The sequence below is a fragment of the Podarcis pityusensis genome (assembly GCF_964106645.2).
Source record: "Podarcis pityusensis genome assembly, chromosome: 10".
In the NCBI taxonomy this organism is placed as follows: Eukaryota; Metazoa; Chordata; class Lepidosauria; order Squamata; family Lacertidae; genus Podarcis; species Podarcis pityusensis.
The window spans coordinates 53,600,979-53,621,356 of NC_138035.1; the positions used below are offsets into that span (position 1 = coordinate 53,600,979).

At 42.0% G+C, this 20,378-nt stretch overlaps 1 protein-coding gene across 5 annotated transcripts in view; it reads right to left on the reverse strand.

Annotated features, from left to right (window-relative positions):
• Window positions 1-20,378, reverse strand: part of DOCK4 (dedicator of cytokinesis 4) — a 249,605-nt gene that overhangs the window by 63,381 nt on the left and 165,846 nt on the right. For all 5 annotated transcript variants that reach the window (XM_081022240.1, XM_081022238.1, XM_081022237.1 and 2 more), the window contains exons 23-30: window positions 19,667-19,859; window positions 17,208-17,335; window positions 16,596-16,730; window positions 10,848-10,946; window positions 8,813-8,907; window positions 4,745-4,820; window positions 3,529-3,629; window positions 2,512-2,570 (exon numbers count right to left, since the gene is read on the reverse strand). In XM_081022240.1, the coding sequence (XP_080878366.1) occupies window positions 2,512-2,570; window positions 3,529-3,629; window positions 4,745-4,820; window positions 8,813-8,907; window positions 10,848-10,946; window positions 16,596-16,730; window positions 17,208-17,335; window positions 19,667-19,859 (886 nt within the window). The remainder of the gene's footprint in view (window positions 1-2,511; window positions 2,571-3,528; window positions 3,630-4,744; window positions 4,821-8,812; window positions 8,908-10,847; window positions 10,947-16,595; window positions 16,731-17,207; window positions 17,336-19,666; window positions 19,860-20,378) is intronic.

Sequence of the window (20,378 nt, forward strand, 5' to 3'; positions counted from 1 at the left end):
CCCTGGCTTTTGACACTTCAGGTGTACTTATTTCTGTAATTGTAAGTTGCTGTAAACTGTTTTTAATATTGTGTTGTAATGCTGCGTTTTAATGTTGTCACTCACTCTGGGACCTTAGGGTGCGGGGCGGGTAATAAATTTAATAATAATAATAATAATCCTAAAAAGTAAACTGAGGTGAAGTATCCAATACTCAATTTTCTCCTTTTGCCACTTAATCATAAGTTGCTTACCAAAATTTCTTATCAAATTCATAAACCTTAATCAAAGACTATTTATACTATTTACAAGCAATCATAAACAAATTCAAGTGAATAAAATCATTTCGTGGTGACATGGAATAAGCTAATAATTAACCCCTTTCATAAGCTTCAGTAAAATGTGTATCTTAATCCAAAATTAAAATAGTAAAAGACAACTAGCTAGAACCATCATTAATTCATTGCTATTGTAATTCATTCAACAATAAGTTGTAATTCATTCAGCGTTAGGGTAAAATAACCTTATCCAAAATGAAGCCATTCATTAATGAGTTAAATAAGGCGGTCCTTCATTAATGACCCTGCTAAATATAGTCATTAAAGGTTAGCTTCTTTAGCATGTAACCAAAGTGCATTAACCAAATATCCAAAGAACTGAGATGAATCATTTAGATGTGACAACACAATATCCTCAAAAAGGTGTCCTTGTTGCTATTAAAGAACAGTGACTAGATAATTGTGTAGGGAGCAATCCTATGCCTGAGAAGCTGGTGTGAAGCAAGCCAGTGTAAATTAAGCTGGCATAACGTTATGCCAGATCCAAACCTGTTCAGCAGAGAAATTGCTGCTGCTCTACTTAAGCCTGGCAGAAAGAAAGAAAGAAAGCCTTTAAAACAGTGCTCTATGCTGGGTTCCCAGGTCACGTGACTGAGCTGAACAAGCCTGCTCTCTGGGTCCAGCACACCACACCCCCTTGCACACCACTTTTTTGGGGAATTCCAGCAGCCTTGACTCAGCCAGCTTTGGTCCTGGCTGAGCCAGGATAGGAAAGTTCTGCCAGCGTATATTTGGCTGAGCCAGAGTTGGCAACTTAATGCCAGCTGAGCCAGGTATCTGAGATGGAGATGTGCCCTCATCCCAGCACATCTTGCCATAGGATTGCCCTCTGAATCAGTTAATCAATTTGATGGTTAATCAGTGGGGCAATTAGTTAAGAGATTAGCAGCCTTTTATTGACTCCAATTAGTCATCTAGGTAACTGGCTTGTTGTTAAGTGGTAAGCAGTCTTTTATACTTAGGGGAGGGAGAAATTACTCTGCAATAAATCATTTAGTCTAGAGATACTTATCCAATGCTACAGCATATTAGACTCTTAAACTGTCAGCTGCACCACCAAGTCAATTAGCTTTGTAACAAACAGGATTTTATTGGCTCATTATTACCATTTGCATCTTTAGACTTCAGCATCTTGCAAGCAAGGTTTCTGAACCAAACATCTTCCACATCTTTTGGCAAAGCTGGAGATGCTTAAATGCCTTGGCAGTGTTAGAAGGGGTGGTCTAATCACACTGTTGCCATCTGTCCTCTTTAGAGTATTACAGAATCATAGAATTGTAGAGTTGAAAAGCATCACAAGGGTCATCTAACTCAACATCCTGCAATACAGGAATCTTTTGCCCAATGTGGGGTTCAAACCCTGAGATAGTCTCAACCTCTATGGTCTGAGCTATTTCTGAAAGCAGGGGTGGGGTACTGGGGTTGCCCAGATCCTGTTGGACTACAACTCCCAGCACCCTCAGCCAACATGGCCAGTGGGCAGGGACCATGGCAGTTGTAGTCCAGCATCTGCAGGACCACCCAGCCTTCAAGAAACTGGGACCATCTAGCCCTGGTAAAGCAGAAACTGACATAAGACCCTTGCCAAAATTCTCAGCTCCACACTGTTATTTGCAATGGCTAAGAAAGATACAGGGAAAGGGAATTTGCATTCCTCCTCCTTCTCCAGCCTCGATTTCCACCCATGTGTTTCTTAGAAGAGCAGGGATTGTACAATCCTGCAGGAAGTGAGAGTGGCAACTGACAGAGAAAGGCTCTCACTGCAGTTCCTGACTCCATCTGGCTATTTGGGTGTTTGGAATTAACATTGCTTGTGACTTTGTAGTCTAGAGCGGAGGAGGAGGAGGAGTGATGGTTGATAACAAGCAATATATTGATTAGAATGATCAACTTCAAGGTCTGAAGCACCTTCTGCAGATGTGCCACGAAACTGCATTCACCAGATGTTAGTGGTCAATGGTTTACCACAATCCTTCAAAACAGTGTATTAATAAGTATTGCCTCCAAATTTAAGGATACGGAAGCAAGTGCAAGCTTTCAGGATCCACACATAAGATCTGTTTCACTTCTGAATCTTCATTTGTTAAGGCTTACATACTGTAGGTCACGCTTTTGCACAGTTTTCTAAGTAAAGCAACTCCAGTGTTCATACATATATATGGATCGGGATCTTAAGAAAAACCAAAAAGCTTACCTAAATTTTGCCACATGCTGAAGATTTCACATCCCATTGTCACCCGCATATCGCCGTATCTGTGATATATTTTTAAAAACCAAAGATTATTTGGCAGATCATTTCACTGTATCATAAACCACTGTATCATTTCACTGTATCATAAACCAAAGAAGGGCAACTTCTGTGCATTTTGCTCCTGGATTTGAGTACTTGTAGAATATGTGGCTGAACAATCCTGCTCCTGTCAACCTCCTGATCATAGGACAGAATAATATTTTTAACTGTAATTGCTTTGGGGATGTTTTTAACCGAAACTGCTTCTAGATGTGTTTTTAAATTGGAATTATTTTCAGAGTGTGGCCCAGCTATCAGGTTGCAATGTAATATAGAGTTCTCACAAGATTACACAGACATGATAGCTGGAATTCCAAAGGGTGTGCTTTTGTGGAAGAAAACTGCAGTCATAACTGATGTCTTCCTCCCTCCCATAACAGTTCCTACTGCTAAAGAGGTAATGAGGCCTTCAGTTTAAAAAGCAGCATGTGTCTTCAGCAGTGGGGATCACTGCAACAAAACAGTGAGGAAAAATTTGAGCTATACATATAGTTATTCTCACAGGCAGACCTCCTTTCTTTGATTCCTGACGTGTACTTCTTCTGCACATCGACCCCATTCCTTGCATTAAACAGGAACTACATAACTTAGAATTAAGATGGACCAGGCAGATTTCATCCAAGAGCTTGGATGGTTCGTACAGAATACCCAAAGTATTCCTTTTCTTTTCCTGGCAAGGGTCATTCAAGTTACGTCAGCAATAAATTCAGCTGTTAAGAATTGCCCATCGTGACGATTGCTCTGTCTGTTGTTGTTTTTAAAAAAGCATCTTAAATCCAGCAATATGGGTTTTTCTTTTCTTTTAAAAAAAAAGTTACATCACAGGATAGTTTCCCCCAAAGACCGCTACCTTACTTTGCATAATAAAGAGTAACAGAAATATTGGGTGCTCTCTAGTTCAATAGTGATAGTGATACTTACTTTTCTAACACCTTTTTCTTCTTGGATGGGGTAAACATCTCTAACTGCAGGCATAACTGGTTTATAAAAATGACAGCCAGGTAAAAGTAGGAATCCCATATCTGGAAGTAAATAATAATAATAATAATAATAATAATAATAATAAGTTTGTTATTCATATCCTGCCCATCTGACTGGGTTTCCCCAGTCACTCCAGGCAGCTCCCAACAGAATATTAAAAACACAATAAAACATCAAACATTAAAAACTTCCCTAAACAGGGCTGCCTTCAGATGTCTTCTAAAAGTCAGATAGTTGTTTATTTCCTTGACATCTGATGGGAGGGTGTTCCACAAGGAGGGCACCACTACCAAGAAGACCCTCTGCCTGGTTCCCTGCAACTTCACTTCTTGCAGTGAGGGAATCGACAGAAGGCCCTTGGAGCTGGACCTCAGTGTCCAGGCTGGACAATGGAGGTGGAGATGCTCCTTCAGGTATACTGGGCTGAGGCTGTTTAGGGCTTTAAAGGTCATCACCAACACTTTGAATTGTGCTCGGAAACGTACTGGGAGCCAATGTAGGTCTTTCAGAACCGGTGTTATATGGTCTCGGTGGCCGCAAACACAAAGTGTGGTTGTTTCCCTCCTATTAAGAGATACTACAGCTAGGGTTGCTATATTTTGAGGAGCAAAAAATAGGACACATTATGGTGACCATGATTTAGATGTATGCTGCCATGAGTGCTTTTTTTAAAAAAAAGTAAGTGGGACATGTAAATAAATAAATAAGTGCAGGGGGTGCTGGGAAGGAAAATGTTTGTTAAGATCAAAAGTTCCAATGAAACACATTTTAACACCACGAGCAGGTCAGTAAATACAACACATATGTCCACGAACAAAACTAAAAAACTCTTTAAAAATTAGAATAACTAAGAAAAGGTACAGGCAGCTGGATAACCTAAAATGCAGATCATTCTAAAACTTCCAAATGAACTAAAATAGAAGTCCTACAAAGTCATATTCTGAAAGACTTTCAGCACAGGATTGCGATCCTCTAATCATTGATCAGCCTAAATCTGTGGCAGTACTATTGCTTACCCAGAGACTACAGGAAGGGAATGAAATTTAGGAGAGCTCATTGCACTGGAAGCCCAGTGTAGCAACAGAGTGGAATGGAAGATACCAACAGACATTTAGGAGGAAAAGATCGTTATTACGGAAGCCAATCGCTAGCTTACCTTGTAATCAAAGCTTTCATTTAAGAAGTTTTTACGAAGGGCATCCGAAAGATATAATACTGTTGTAATAATAACACTAGAAAAAGAAGAAAATATTACATATTTTAGTAATGATACTGGCTAAATTATATATATGATCTATTTTCTTTTATTAAGGCAACAAAACCAACTGCAGACTACAAGATAAATGATGCATAATAAAATCTTAATAACTTGTGAAATAGGAGTCTATAAGCTACTGGAATATGTATTTCGCATCTAGTTATGTTGATGTGAGATATGAAATATTCTGATTAATACATCTCTTCAACTCACAGAATTTATGAAGGAAAGCAATGGGGGAAAGCTATTAATATACTTTTGTGTATTACTAGCTTTGTTTATTTGTTCTGGCACAACCAATTTCTTTTCCTAAAAGTTAATATGTCCATTTCTAAAATTTATGTATCTAGGACTAATTACTTGTAGGCTTTAATATAGAACCATCATCCTTAGCTCAGATTTGCCAAGTACAATCAATGTCATCAGGGCTGAAGTATAGCTGGCAAAGCTGAAAGCTTTGTATGTATGTATGAAAAGACACCAATCTCCTCTCAAATATATTCCAACACTGATACACTATTTTAAATCTATTTCTGATGGACCCTTTCCCCCACCAATCACCTCCTGACTTATTGCCTCTTCCCTCAGCCCTAAGCAAGACTGTTAACATTCTGTGGGATATTCATGTTTTGAATACACAATACAAACAAAAGTCCCATTGGTTTATTCCAGAGATTTAAAGATCCAGAAACTACTAAAAAAAGAAAAACCAACCCCCCAACCAAAAAACCCCAAACACTTTCCCTAAGACCATACATTTTGTTTGCTCATAGGACATCAGAAGGATTAATAAAGTTTCCATAAACTATGCAGACTACATTCTTGCATCCTTCAAAACACCAGTGAAAACCACCATTGGCCACAATTTTGTTCAACTAATCATCGAGAGCCAATGTGGTGAAGTGGTCATTGTATTGGGCTGAGGATCAGGGGAACCCAGGTTCAAATCTCCACAGAAACATGAAGCTCACTGGGAGATATTCAAATAAGTTTTGTTCAGAGCAGACCCAGTGAAATGAATGAATGTTACTAAGATAGGTTAATTGATTTAAAAGGCTCCAATCTGAGTAAAGTGTAGTTGCAGACCTATTCCTAATGAGTCTTACAGAGTTGTTGTGAGTATAAAATAACTGAAATCCTAGATTTTGAAATTTTGAAATCCTAGATTCTGTTAGGCAACTAAAGTTATATTACTTATTTGGATGTTTTCTCATCCCCAGTGCTATTTTTTCTGGGGATACACATACCCCTAAACATTTTGTGAATCTAAGTTTAGCCTTATTGAGGGACAGTATTTCAATGAGTAGGAAAATGTGAGCACCCCTAAACATTTTTTTTTAAGAAAAAAGAAGCACTGCTCATCCCTATTTAAAGGAATGCATAACATCCAAGCTTGTAATGTATTTGACAAACTGTCACATCCCGTTTAAACATGTTGCGAATAATGCATTTTTTGTCTTGCAAACAACGTTCTAGCCGATCCAGTGCTCAGCTGGTGTACCATAGCTGAGAATCTGTCACACTTAAGAGGCCTCACTCCAAGCTCCAACTCACCAATGCCATGAAAACTAGCAGAACTTTCACGCGTGTCATTGTGCACAGGGCTGCATCCTACATAAATAATTTACTTCTAAATAAGTAAGATTATATGCAAAAAGGTACAAAGACCTCACATGATTACTTGTTTTATGCCTAGTACCAAGGACTAAGTTTTCAAATGAGGCTATTGATGTTTTTCCAGTACTGTGTGTTTAAATACTCTGTGCATTCTGGGCCTCCTCAGCTGATGAAGGATTTAACTTGCATCAAATACTGCCAGTTCTTTGCAATCATCCTTATGCTTACTTCGCTTTGCCAACCTAGTCATTGATGTTAGAATTCTATTTGTTGGCATGCAATATGTTCCTGACTTGAAATCAACGGTAGTTCTCTGGCTTCACAACCAACAACATAGCCATCTTTACTCCTTTTCAATTTTAAATTACACCAAACAGTACCATGGTTAGCAATGAACTGCTGGGCATATATATATATATATATATATATATATATATAAAATCTTTTGTGGGACAAAAGCTGTAAGCTGCTAAAGATTTCACCGTTCTTCGTGTTTGTCAATTTTTGAATTGCTTTCCTTTCTCCAGAGTCTTCCTGTCTGATTTCATTTCACCACTGGTCTATCTAAGACACGTGCTCATTTCTTTGACCTATTTAATGTGAAAACCATAGGCATTCCATACTACCTATAAACTATAAACCTTAATGGCTTGTTAGGATCAAGCCAGAAGTGGCAGACTATAAAGGCAACAAACAGGACCAGTAGAGACCCCTATCAGACCACATTCCCTACTGCAGCTCAAGATAATGCTCATCCTTCATAAAAGCTTTCTGGCTGAAGAGAGAAGGAAACTCTGCCGCTTCTCCATACCACAAACTTGCCTCTCAAAACAGCAATTCAAAGATACACTTAGAAAAACGACAGGGCTAAAAAAACTCTTTAAAAAGTTTAATTTCTCATTAGGAACCAAAACATTTGAAGAACCAACATTTAGCTTAAATTCGTAACCATTTGTCCCTAGGTAACCGAAAATGAATGATTCTGTTTCTACAGGAACAATAGTAAGAGTAGAATGACATTCGTGTTTCTGGAAAACTAGTTGTTATATGTTATTTTAGCACACAGCAGCATAGGAAGACTTTGCAGTCGTCAACTTTATCTTGTATTCATCCAAATGTGCACGCATAAATGCTTAAAAGATATTTCACATTACTTAGGTCTTTAGTCTGCAATGCGCTGCCAGGAGACATGCAATTTGCAAGCAGGCAGAGCAAACTAATGTGGCTGGAGGGAAGGGGAATCCTTGACAAAAGAACCATGAAATTCAGAACCTTACAGGTCCTGCGCTGGCTAGTGTGAAAGGGGGAAAGGGAGAACTGGGGTGGGGAAACAAGTACAGTGGTACCTCGGGTTAAGTACTTAATTCGTTCCGGAGGTCCGTTCTTAACCTGAAACTGTTCTTAACCTGAAGCACCACTTTAGCTAATGCAGCGGCGTAGCGTGAGTTGTCAGCACCCGGGGCAAGGCAAGTAATTTGCGCCCCCCCTCACCCCTAACCTGCCGATCTGAGTCAAGTTGCTGCTGGCGCTGCCGCCCAAACCACGCCGCTTGCCCGGAGGAGGAGGGGGGCAGAGAGGCGAGGAAAATGCAACATGGCCCAGCAGCTGCAGCAGCAGCAGCGGAGGCGGGGCTGTGAGGAGGGGCTGCCTGGCACGTCCTCCGCGGCCCTGACGCGCGGGGCTGAGAGCCGCTGCCTGCCGGACGCCTTCAGCCCGGGCGCGCGCACAGCTCGTCGGTTCCACGAGACATGGGGCTCTGCTACAGCCTGCGCCCGAGGCTCTTCGGCGACTCCGGAGGCAGCGAGCGCGCCCCCCCAGATGTTGCGCCCGGTGCGGCCGGCCCCCCTGGCACCCCCCACGCTACGCCACTGAGCTAATGGGGCCTCCCGCTGCCGCCGCGCCACCGGAGCACAATTTCTGTTCTCATCCTGAAGCAAAGTTCTTAACCGGAAGCACCATTTCTGGGTTAGCAGAGTCTGTAACCTGAAGCGTATGTAACCTGAAGCGTATGTAACCCGAGGTACCACTGTATGTCAGCACCAGAGCTGCTATTCATTTTCCCTTTCTTGCCATTAGTGTGTTGGAGAAATTTGAATTCCACAGATTCAGAGTTTCTCCTGCATATGCCCAAGGTCAGATGGCTGTTGCTATTCCCAGAGCCAAAACAAAGGCGTCTCTGGGGATGGAACTCCTTCTCTGCTTGTGAAGAGGGAGCTTTGAAATATTCTCCGGCCGCTCAGATGACCTCCCAGGGGCCACAGAACCGGTTCTTAAATTATCAGTATCATTCCCAGTCCTATTCCCATTAACACCAGTTCTATTGTTACCGTTATATTTAAGCAGTCTTACTTGTTAGCAACTAAACGCATCACCGTCCAGTCCTTTGGAAACATCTCTGGCCGTATTAATATTCGAAAGACTGTAAATATCTGTAATAAGAAATCCTAGAGCAGAGGAGAAATATTCCATAGGTAAGAGAAAGAAATGTGCAGCGAATCGTTTTAGCATTTGACATTACAAAACTTGCAATTAAGAAGGAAACAAGATTCTAATAGGTTATGGGGGGGGTAAAAGCAGCTACTTTTTTTTCCTCCAAGGAAACTTCACAGGGATTATGAAATGATTTAATGACGTGCTTTTAAGTGAGATGCAGACAGGAGATTGTGTTGTCAAAGGCTGCTGAATAATGCATTACTTCTGCGATACAAATAAAATGTAAAGTTAATCTTTATACCACGCAGACATTTTCAACTTTTAAAATAGTAACACACGTGATTCTTGAAATTTGCAAACTTCGGCTTTACTTTTCGCAAATAAGGGGTGTAGACTGCATGTGAAAACAATTTCTACTGGATTGGGCTGCTGGTGGGGGACTCACATGATTGAAGGCTGGATGTGTATCATCCAGATGTTTACCCTCAACATTCTGTTACTGACAAATCAAATTATTCTGATTGCCTGCAGCACCTGAAGTGCACAGTCAGCTAGTGGGGCCGTAGCAATTTGGATTGCTACCTAGAATGCCTACATGAGGGACTGGATAGCTCAGTTGGTAGAGCATGAGACTCTTAATTTCAGGGTTGTGGGATCGAGCCCCACGTTGGGCAAAAGACTGCAGGGGGTCAGCCTAGATGACTCTTGTGGTCCCTTCCAACTCTACAATTCTGTGAGGGTTACGGGAATCCCTTAGACAATTAATGATGAACAATACTATTCCCTGCTCTGTTATGATGTAACCCTAATGCTAGTCTTTAACCTGCAAAGAGGGATGAAGTTGTCAAGATGTGTAGAAGTGTGTCAGCCTAGCTGCAAGTCTTCAGACTTTGCTGTGAAACTTCTGATGGACTAGATCTGGTATCCTAGGGATAGGTACTTTTGAAAAACATGGACTGGCAAAGAGATGGATATCTATTGCCTGAACATCAATTTCCCTGCCTGAAACACCCAAACTAGCAGAACGACAACAACTGAAACAGCCTGATTCCTGGAGGCAGCAAGTCAATATTATTATAGCCTGTAATAAAATCACAGCTTCATAATGGACGTAATGATCTGTGTTCTAGGTTTGGTGGGGTGAAGTCTGTAGCAGTCATGCTGGAAGCTGCTCAGATAATATCCACCCATGTGCACTTCCAGGCTTTTAGCGCATGACATGTTGTTCTTGGGTTCTATATATACACAAATTCATGCATTTTCAATAGTACACAGCTGGCTCTGGTAAGATGCATCTGTCTCCCTCATTACTGACTTGCAGGAGGAATGTAAAAACATTCCTGTTTACCCAGGCATTTGATGGCTAAAAGATACTGTTCCTGGCAACTCTGAAATCATTAGCTGAGAGAATGTGGTGGTTTTAAGCTGTTCTTGGAATATTTTTAATTATATTGGGTGGAATTTGCCTAACCAGCCCTGGCAGCAGCACTTCTGCTTGCGCAATAGGGCTTCTGTCACCCATCCTGCCCTGTGCACATACCTCAAAATTGACCCACTGAAATTAATGAGCATGACTAACTCAGGACCTACTCTGAGGCGAACGGTGAACTGTTATCTCATCCCCAGAGTCATTTTGTCACAAAGCAAGGATTTGAACCCAAATCTTCAACAACTGAGCTCGGCAGACAATCCACTTTATCACACTGATCCGTATACATGAGAAACCTTACATTAGCAAGTCACCACTAACCCTAAAACAATAACCTAAGAAAGTTAGGTCATGCTCGATTCCCACTGGGATCAGTGAGCTCATTCAACTGGCTTTGGATTCCATCTCACAAGCGAATATCAACGGTCGCTTAAGTAAAACAGGACAATCATGAATAGACTGGAAGGGGGAGAAGTTGATGAGAACATTTGTAGATGCTAAAGCACAAGACTTGCTACTTACCCTCAGCTCGTCCCTCGTCTTGAATCTGTCAAGGAGCTGCTGGTAATGTCTGTCAGTCATTTGGCGCAATAATGACAAAAGACATGAAACAAACTCTCCCTGAAAGAAATGGTTTTAAAAGGAAAGGAAAGGCATTACAAAGTAAACACGGTTGTTGTTGTTTTTTTAAAAAAGTATGTGTTTTCTATTGATTATGGAGGTATGAGGACAAGCATTATCATCATCATCATCATCATCATCTTCATCATCATTTATTAAGTTTGTATACCTGCTCTATACCTGTAGGCCTTAGTTTAGGGCAGTTCAAAACATAAAACCACAAAATAAAAACACAAAACACATAATAAGAACAAGAACAACCCACTAATCCCCCCCAAAACATTTTAAAAGGACATTGTATGTCAATCAGCCAAAGATGTCGAAGAGGAATGTTTTTTGCCTGGTGCCTAAAGGTGTATAATGAAAGTGTCAGCCAAACCTCCCTGGGAAGAGCATTCAACAAAGAAAGCCCCTTTGCAAAGATGTATCTTAAACCCAACACTGCAGTTCTTTCCTCGGTGTTTAACAACTGAATCACATTTCCTGAGCCTGCAGTATAAAAAGGTAAAGGTAAAGGGACCCCTGACCATTAGGTCCAGTCGTGACCGACTCTGGGGTTGCGGCGCTCATCTCGCTTTATTGGCTGAGGGAGCCAGCGTACAGCTTCTGGGTCATGTGGCCAGCATGACTAAGCCACTTCTGGCGAACCAGAGCAGCACATGGAAACACCGTTTACCTGGAGCGGTACCTATTTATCTACTTGCACTTTGATGTGCTTTCGAACTGCTAGGTTCGAACGACCTGTTTATCTACTTGCACCTTGACATGCTTTCAAACTGCTAGGTTCGAACTGCTGGAGCGGTACCTATTTATCTACTTGCACTTTGACGTCCTTTCAAACTGCTAGGTTGGCAGGAGCTGGGACCGAGCATCAGGAGCTCACCCCGTTGCGGGGATTCGAACTGCTGACCTTCTGATTGGCAAGTCCTAGGCTCTGTGATTTAACCCACAGCGCCACCCACGTTCCTGCAGTATAGAACTCGCTTATTAGAAAAGAAGTCCAAGTGAGCACTTTGGCACTTACTTCTGAAGGCCGCATTATGCTCAAGGCATTACATGCAACTTTATCACTGGTTTCTTTCTTTAATTAGCAGTGGGGTGAGGAGATATATTTCCATCAGATATTTCATCCCTCCCTTCCTAGCAACGGTCCAGAAAGAAACACGCCCCACCCCACCCTGTTCTGCATGGCTATAAGCCTTAATAAAAAGCTCCCATTTGGTGGATATGGATTTCTGCCCAAATCATGACTGGAGACCCAAAGGATAAACCTCCCCACCGCACATTCTGCGGGGCCCCTGCACCTGTAAATAATTAAAGAAATGGAGCTGAATACTATGAATTTTGCATAATGTATAGATTTTGCCACCAGTCAACATGAACAGTGCTGTTAATATTCCAAGAATAAGGATAGCTTATGTTCGTTAAACACAATTTCCATGTTGAGCAAATATCTTATACATTTGGGGCCTTTCAAAACAATGCTAGCACGACGTCTATACCAGTACCAATGTGGAAATGGAAGCAGGCCTCATACCATATGGAAGGAAGAACAGTTTATATGGCTAAAAATCTGGTCTAAGTGAATTAAGCTACTTCTCTGATAATAGATCTCTTTCCATTCTATCTGTATACATGCAGATTAGTTATCTTTTGGCTTGAAAACCAATGAAGCAACTGAGCATATATGCAACATAAATGGGCATGTCTTCTACTCGAGATCAGCTGAAATAAATAGGAGCTTGGGTAGGAAGAAATCACAGCGTTTGGTGCCCTTTGCTTGTCTTGTCTCGGTGACAAGACTGCATTTAGTACATGTTTCAGGGCTTCAGTCCTACACATACTCAGCCAGGGAGTAAGCACTATTGAACATAGTGGGACTTGCTTGTGTGTAAACATGCACAGGTTTAACCTATAAGCCAGGCATAGGCAAACTCGGCCCTCCAGATGTTTTGGGACTACAACTCCCATCATCCCTAGCTAACAGGACAAGTGATCAGGGATGATGGGAGTTGTAGTCCCAAAACACCTGGAGGGCCGAGTTTGCCTGTGGCTGCTATAAGTCACCATGCGCACTCCTTTAAGTCCCTGACACACAGAACTAGTGAAACACTGTGCAGTCAAGGTTGATGGAAATGCCACTTTTCCTTAAGCTTGTTTCTATAGCAAGACAACTCCAGCTTCTGAATTTGGGATGGAAAGCCGAATCTGGTATTTCTGTGCAAGTCCACCTACATGTCATAAAATGTGCTCATTTATCATTTTGATAAGCATAGAATGGGTTCCTGACAACACATGGGGACCAAACCGCCACCTACACTCAAACTGGGTGGTGTCTTTCTTCGCAAATATCTCCAGAGCATTTGGCTCAGTAGGTTGCCATAAGCAAGTACAGTTCTGCGTGAACTTGCTACATAACAGTATATAATTGCCTTATGCTGTGCGGTGAGTCACTTAAAAATTAAGTGCTTGATGTGGCACTTGAAACTTCCCCGGCTTACACGATATGGTGCAAGGACCCCAAGAGCCTATTCTTTGAGACTGTGTGAAAAATACTGCCATACAGCTTTGTGGAAAGGGAAGCCACCTCTTTCTCCAAAGGAAACCTATTAAAATAAAACTTGCTCAAACTTAAGGCTATACTTATCCCACAAGCCTTATTTAGCAACATTTGCGTATGCGAATTGTTAAACAAAAGTCAATGGACTTATATTCAGCAAGCCTTCAACAAGATAGGGGGGAAAAAACCTACTGTACAATTTAGCAGTGTTATGAATTTTCAAAACTAAAATGTAAAGAATCCTGAAATCTTATCAGTACATCCTGCCAGAACTACAGCTTGCTGCTCACATCTGCAGGTGTGGTAGTGCAAGTGCTGGACCAGTCTCTTGCCTCGGTGATGGACTGGATGAGAGCCAGCAAACTGAAACTCAGTCCAGATAAGACTGAGACACTGTTAGTTGCTATTTCCCTAAACCGGATGGATGAAGGTTGCCTGCCTATGAAGAGGACACACTCTCTCTGAAGGAGCACACATGTAGCTTGTGGGTCCTTCAGGGTCCTTTGCTGTTGCTTGAGGCTCAGGTGGCCTCAGTGGTGCAGAGTGCCTTCCATCAGCTTAGGCTGGTGGCCCAGCTAAGCCTGGACAGACTAACTACTGTTGTCAATGCTCTGATAGCCTCTAGGTTACTGCAACATGTTATATGTGGGGCTGCCTCTGAAGACGGTTCAGAAACTTCAGCTAGCGCAGAATTCAGAAGCCAGGATGCTCACTGGTAGCATTGCCATATTTCAAAAAGTAAAAACCAGGATACCCCGAAAGTTGCTGAGCCAAAAAACACACGATTTTTTAATTGACTTGTCTAGGATCCAGGACAAAGCGCCACTCCCCACCCACCCATCAATTCTGCCTTTGAAATCCCGGTAATGTCTGGGAAAATCTGGACGTATGGCATTGCTACTCACTGGGTTTGAGCATATTACACCGATCCTGGCCTGGCTGCACTGGTCGTCAGTTAGTTTCCAGGACCAATTCAAAGTGCTGGTTTTGACCTATAAATCTTTAAATGCCGCAGGACCACAATACCTCAAGGGCCATATCTCCCATATGAACCAACATGGACCCTGTGATCATCATCTGAGGCCCTTCTGTATGTGACCCCTCCACAAGAGGCCTGGAGGGTGGCAACACGAGAACAAGCCTTTCCTGTGGTGGCTCCCTGTTTGTGGAATGCTCTCCCCAGGGAGGCTTGCCTGGTGCCTTCTTTGGCCCCAGGCAAAAATGCCTCTATATACAGAATCAGGCCTTTGGCTGACTGCACATTCTACGGCCTTTTAACTGTGTTTGTGAGACAGGGCTTAATGGTTTGTTTTTGTTCTTATTTTATTATGTGTTTTGTGCTCTCATTTTATATTCTTATGTTGTGAACTTCCCTGAAATCTTCGGATGAAGGGCGATATATAGATTTAATAAATAATAGCAAGAAAGGCACGTATTAACTCTGTCAGCAGTACTTCAATTGGGGGGGGGCAATAGAGAGGAGTGAAAAATAAAGTTCTCACATTTTTTATTAGATTACCTCTTAAATTTTCCCCTCAGAACAAAGTAGCATTTAGAATACACTGCTAGAAACCTTTTTCTATCAGGAATATTTTTTTAAGTAGGGGAGACTAATAAGGCTGGATGTCAAAGAATGGGTGTGCTAAATATTTCCCTGAAACCTTTGCTATATGAACAAAAATAGGTCAGCTGCTCTTTTAAGAGTTCTTCTGTGCCTCCCACTGTGTAAGATACCTCCCATTTTGACAAAAGCAGAGCACAACCTGACATTATTTCACTTACATAGCTTTTGTGTTGTGCTCTGAGAAATAGGATTTGAACAGCCTAACTCACATTAACCTCTCCGTATCATTGAACAAAGTAGGACATAGGCTGGTTTTTTACTTACAAGTGACCCAGATACGAGAGAGGTGTATCTCCTTTTTTAAAAAAATAGAAAAGCAGGTGAGGAAAGCTTCCAGTTTCAAAACAAACAGCAGAGGAAGGGATTGCTTAATCCCGTTCTCCTTCCACTATTGGCCCACCGTTGGCTATTGCCCTGACTAATCACCCTGCTTTTTCTCTCCTCATAGGAAAAACGTAAGACTCCATATCTTTTCCGCTCTGGATGGGGCAGAGGCAATTGGAACAGGATAACAGCAAGAAGTGGAAAACTTGAGCAGCCTCTCCCACGTTCCTACTGGCCACTTGGGATGCTGCTTTTTTGTTGTACATCTCCCATGAATTTTCTAATTTGGCACTCATACTCAAGAGAAGTTTTTGCTTTCCTTCGCAACACTAGATCAGAACAAAAAGTTCCCTGATTTGACTGATGGAATGGTGGATTTAGCACAAGTGAAATAAAGTACTTCTTCACACAGCACAGAATTAACTTGTGGAATTAACTGCCATAAGATGAGATGGCTGCCACTGACTTAGATGGTTTTTAAAATAGGATTGGGCAATTTCATGAAGCACAAGTCTATCAAAAGACTAGTAAACAAACTTATGTAAATATGCTACCAAGTACCAGATCCAGGGAACAAGCAATGCAGGAGGGATGTTTCTTGCAGGTTTTCTATATATGTTTCAAGGTATTTGGCTGGCCCCTGATGGATATAGACTAGATGAACCCTTTGTCTGATCCAGCAGGCTCTCTTTATGTTCCTAATGTTAAGCACTAGACCTGATCCTCAAATGCTCATTGTAGGACCAACTCCCACGTGTTTAGCAAATCCTACAGAGGGAACACAGGCTAGTTTTTGGGCCAGCCACAAGGACTGAGGCCAGCCATAAGAATTTTTAAAGCTAGATGAGGGAGAGAAGGGGGAACTCACATTTTATTTTATTATTTATTTGTTAGACTATTTCTAAACCTCCAACTCATTTCAAAAGATGTCGTGGCGGTGCACATGACCAATCAAATTCCTCAATATTGAAATTCAACGGGAAGCCTTTGTACAAGCGGATGGCCATTTTCTCTTTGAAGCACACATGAACACAACACACAGGGGCTAGAACCCTTTTCTTACCATTTTTATACACAGATACAAATTAGGGGAAGCCATAAATCAAATATTCGATCCAGTTATTTCTACTGCGACACTTACAGTAACATCTTGAAACTGAAGCCTCGTCGCGGACCCTGCTGTTTGAGGGCGGCTTGTGATCTCCAAGATGGTTCTGAGCAGCACATCTAGCAGGCTGTTCACAATTACATCTATTTCTTCCAAAACCGACTTTTCCTTTAGTTTGTTTAAAAAGAAAGAAGAATAAATGGACTGTTCGGGTCAGTATTAATGAAAAGCAGATACATTATTTTCTTAGCCAAATGTTAACAAACTAAACTACTATTCTGAAGGAAATAAACAGGAAATAGTTAAAAGAAGTAAAATTTCCATCACCCCTGACCATCAGCCATGCTGACTCGGGCCAATGCGGGTTCAGGATCATCTGAATGGCACCAGGTTGGGAGAAAAGAGGAGCTAAAGAAGATTTTAAAAGCCAATATTCACCTAGATTGAACACAACCTTAACTGAGCTCTAATTCAATACACTTTTTCTACTGGCTCTTCCAAATGTATAGCCAAGAGAAATCATAACTAAATGCAGAACAATGTGGCATATTCATGAAACAAATATAATTTCACTTTCCCCCCCAGACAACTGATTTTTCCTTTTACTGTTAGAAGTCAATTCCATATGATGTAGCTCCTACTTACAGAACTATTTTTCTTTATGAGGCAAAAGATGTTGCTTAGGATGTGTGCACACGTGATCAGATCCTTTTGTTCCTGCAGATGTACATAGAGGTGGTGCAAAACAACCGGTAGTAGAATATATCGAGACTCTGGAAGGAAAGAAGAAAACTAGTCAACACGCTTCTTTTGTGGCATCCCAGCTCCACTCCATTCCTATCCTTCAAAGTAATTAAGAAGCAATTTCATCATCCTGTCCTTTCAATGGATGGGACTATGCAGAACACCACACTATATTACTTCAGTTTCCACATTCTACTTGATTAAAAGTGTTCCCACAAGAAGCATTTCCTATGTCAAGACCTACAGCCTCTCCTTCTATAGCTCACATTTTCTGGATGAAAACATCAATAATAATAATAATAATAATAATAATAATAATAATAATAATTTTATTATTTATACCCCGCCCATCTGGCTGAGTTTCCCCAGCCACTCTGGGCAGCTCCCAATCAAGTGTTAAAAACAGTACAGCATTAAATATTAAAAACTTCCCTGAACAGGGCTGCCTTTAGATGTCTTTTAAAGATAGGATAGCTGCTTATTTCCTTCACATCTGAAGGGAGGGTGTTCCACAGGGCGGGCGCCACTACCGAGAAGGCCCTCTGTCTGGTTCCCTGTAACCTCACTTCTCGCAATGAGGGAACCGCCAGAAGGCCCTCGGCGCTGGATCTCAGTGTCCGGGCTGAACAGTGGGGGTGGAGACACTCCTTCAGGTATACAGGACCGAGGCCATTTACGGCTTTAAAGGTCAGCACCAACACTTTGAATTGTGCTCGGAAACATACTGGGAGCCAATGCAGATCTCTCAGGATCAGTGTTTTGTGGTCCCGGCGGCCACTCCCAGTCACCAGTCTAGCTGCCGCATTCTGGATTAATTGCAGTTTCCGGGTCACCTTCAAAGGTAGCCCCATGTAGAGCACGTTACAGTAGTCCAAGCGGGAGATAACTAGAGCTTGCACCACTCTGGCGAGACAGTCCGCGGGCAGGTAGGGTCTTAGCCTGCGTACCAGGTGGAGCTGGTAGACAGCCGCCCTAGACACAGAATTAACCTGCACCTCCATGGGCAGGTGTGAGTCCAAAATGACTCCCAGGCTGCACACCTGGTCCTTCAGGGGCACAGTTATCCCATTCAGGACCAAGGCAACCAATGTGTTGCAGTAAAAACAAAAACAACTACTTGAAGATTGGATTTAATCTCTCAGCTTTATCACGCTTCATCACAATTGCCAATATCTCCAAAGGAAGATTTATGAACATCTGAATTGGGAGGAGGGGATAATATATCTAGTCTAAGCTAATGAAGAGTCGGGAGTCATAAATGAACTCTGCTGCATTACAGAGCCAACCTGGTGCTATGCCACAGAAAACTGAATGCTATACCCAATGGCACTACTTGTCTCCACTTCTGCAGAAGAAAACACGAAACCCCCCTCAGTGCTATACAAATCTGATTAGCAGGTAAATCTGGCTTTAGAACAGAAAGCTATTCACCACAGAAAGCTTCTTTTGTCTTAGAAGTTTGAACAATCTGTTTGTACAGCCTACGAATTCTTCCCTTACCATGCCATTTTTCTGCACTCAATAGCAAATATCGTTGCAATATTGTAAAGAGTTCATTCTCACCCCCTGAGACAGGGGAGTTTAATTACACTTCAGATCACAGCGAGTCTCAGCTTTACCCCAGGACTTCATGCTTTATTTTTCCAGACCAGCGTACTTTAGACAACTGAAAGCATTTTTAAGTTTTATTTAAAGCAGGGCAGGGGTGGAAAAAAGATTCTCCTCCGGTTGGGACTGAGGGGAATGGGGGGGGGGGGACACACAGAAAAAGGGCAGTGCAGAAATGGGGATAAAGGTAAAGGTAAAGGACCCCTGACCATTAGGTCCAGTCGTGGCAGACTCTGGGGCTGTAGCATTCATCTCACTTTATTGGCCGAGGGAGCCGGCATACAGCTTCCGGGTCATGTGGCCAGCATGACTAACCCGCTTCTGGTGAACTAGAGCAGTGCACGGAAACGTCGTTTACCTTTCCGCTGGAGCGGTACCTATTTATCTACTTGCACTTTGATGTGCTTTCGAACTGCTAGGTTGGCAGGAGCAGGGACTGAGAAATAGGAGCTCACCCTGTCGCAGGGATTCGAACTGCCGACCTTCTGATCGGCAAGTCCTAGGCTCTGTGGTTTAACCCACAGCGCCACCTGCATCCCCGAAATGGGGATAGACCCCCCAAAAAAAACAATTACAGGAATTAAATAGTGCTTTCAACTACACTTGAAAGATTTCCTATGGACATAACATTGGCCATGGGACCAAGTGACCTATAAACAGGGCTTTTTTTTCCAGTCAGGCCAAGAGTCAGATAATCAGCAAAGGCAAGAGGCTGCTTTAACTACTGACGAATCGTGTGCTTGCCATCCTACCTGGGTTCGTGTACAGTTGGCTCTCTACTGTTTTCCCAATGCACTGGAGTTTGACAGCTTGAAGGGATTCATCTGCATTTGTGATGGTTGGTAAGCTTCCTAGAGTATCACGCACCAAATTTGCAACCTCTCTCACTTCAAACAGCTTCAGCAGCTCTGAGTACACAGCAGGGAAGGAGACAAGAAAGACCGCCTAGTGAAAAGAGGGGAGAAATCAAAATACACTATGAACTTGAGATTAAAGAAATTGGGACAGGTAAGAAATCTGAGCATAAGGATGGGATCTGACTTTAAACTATTGTTAAAACTTTCGTAAATTATCTCCTTTGCCAGAAGAACTCAGCTTGGGGTTGGAGGGAATTGCTTTTATTTTATTTTTCTAAAATGAGTGATATTGCAAATTGCGTTATCGTTAATTAACTGCAGTCCTAAACTGAAGACCAGAAAGCGAATGGGGCTATGGTGAAGATGAATAAGGGGAACAGTGCTTAAAATATCCATAGCTACTTGCAGAAAATACGATCAGGTAGTCTGACAATATTCTTGGAAGTGAGTGTGGAACAAAATGATCTCATAGCTCTGCTTGGGCCAAAAGCTTGCTATAGAGGGGAAAATATGCAGCCAGATGTCTGAACCCAACTTCTGCTATCAATATGTCAATAACAAAATGAAGCACATTCTAAGTCATAGCAGCAAGAAACAGTAAATTTAT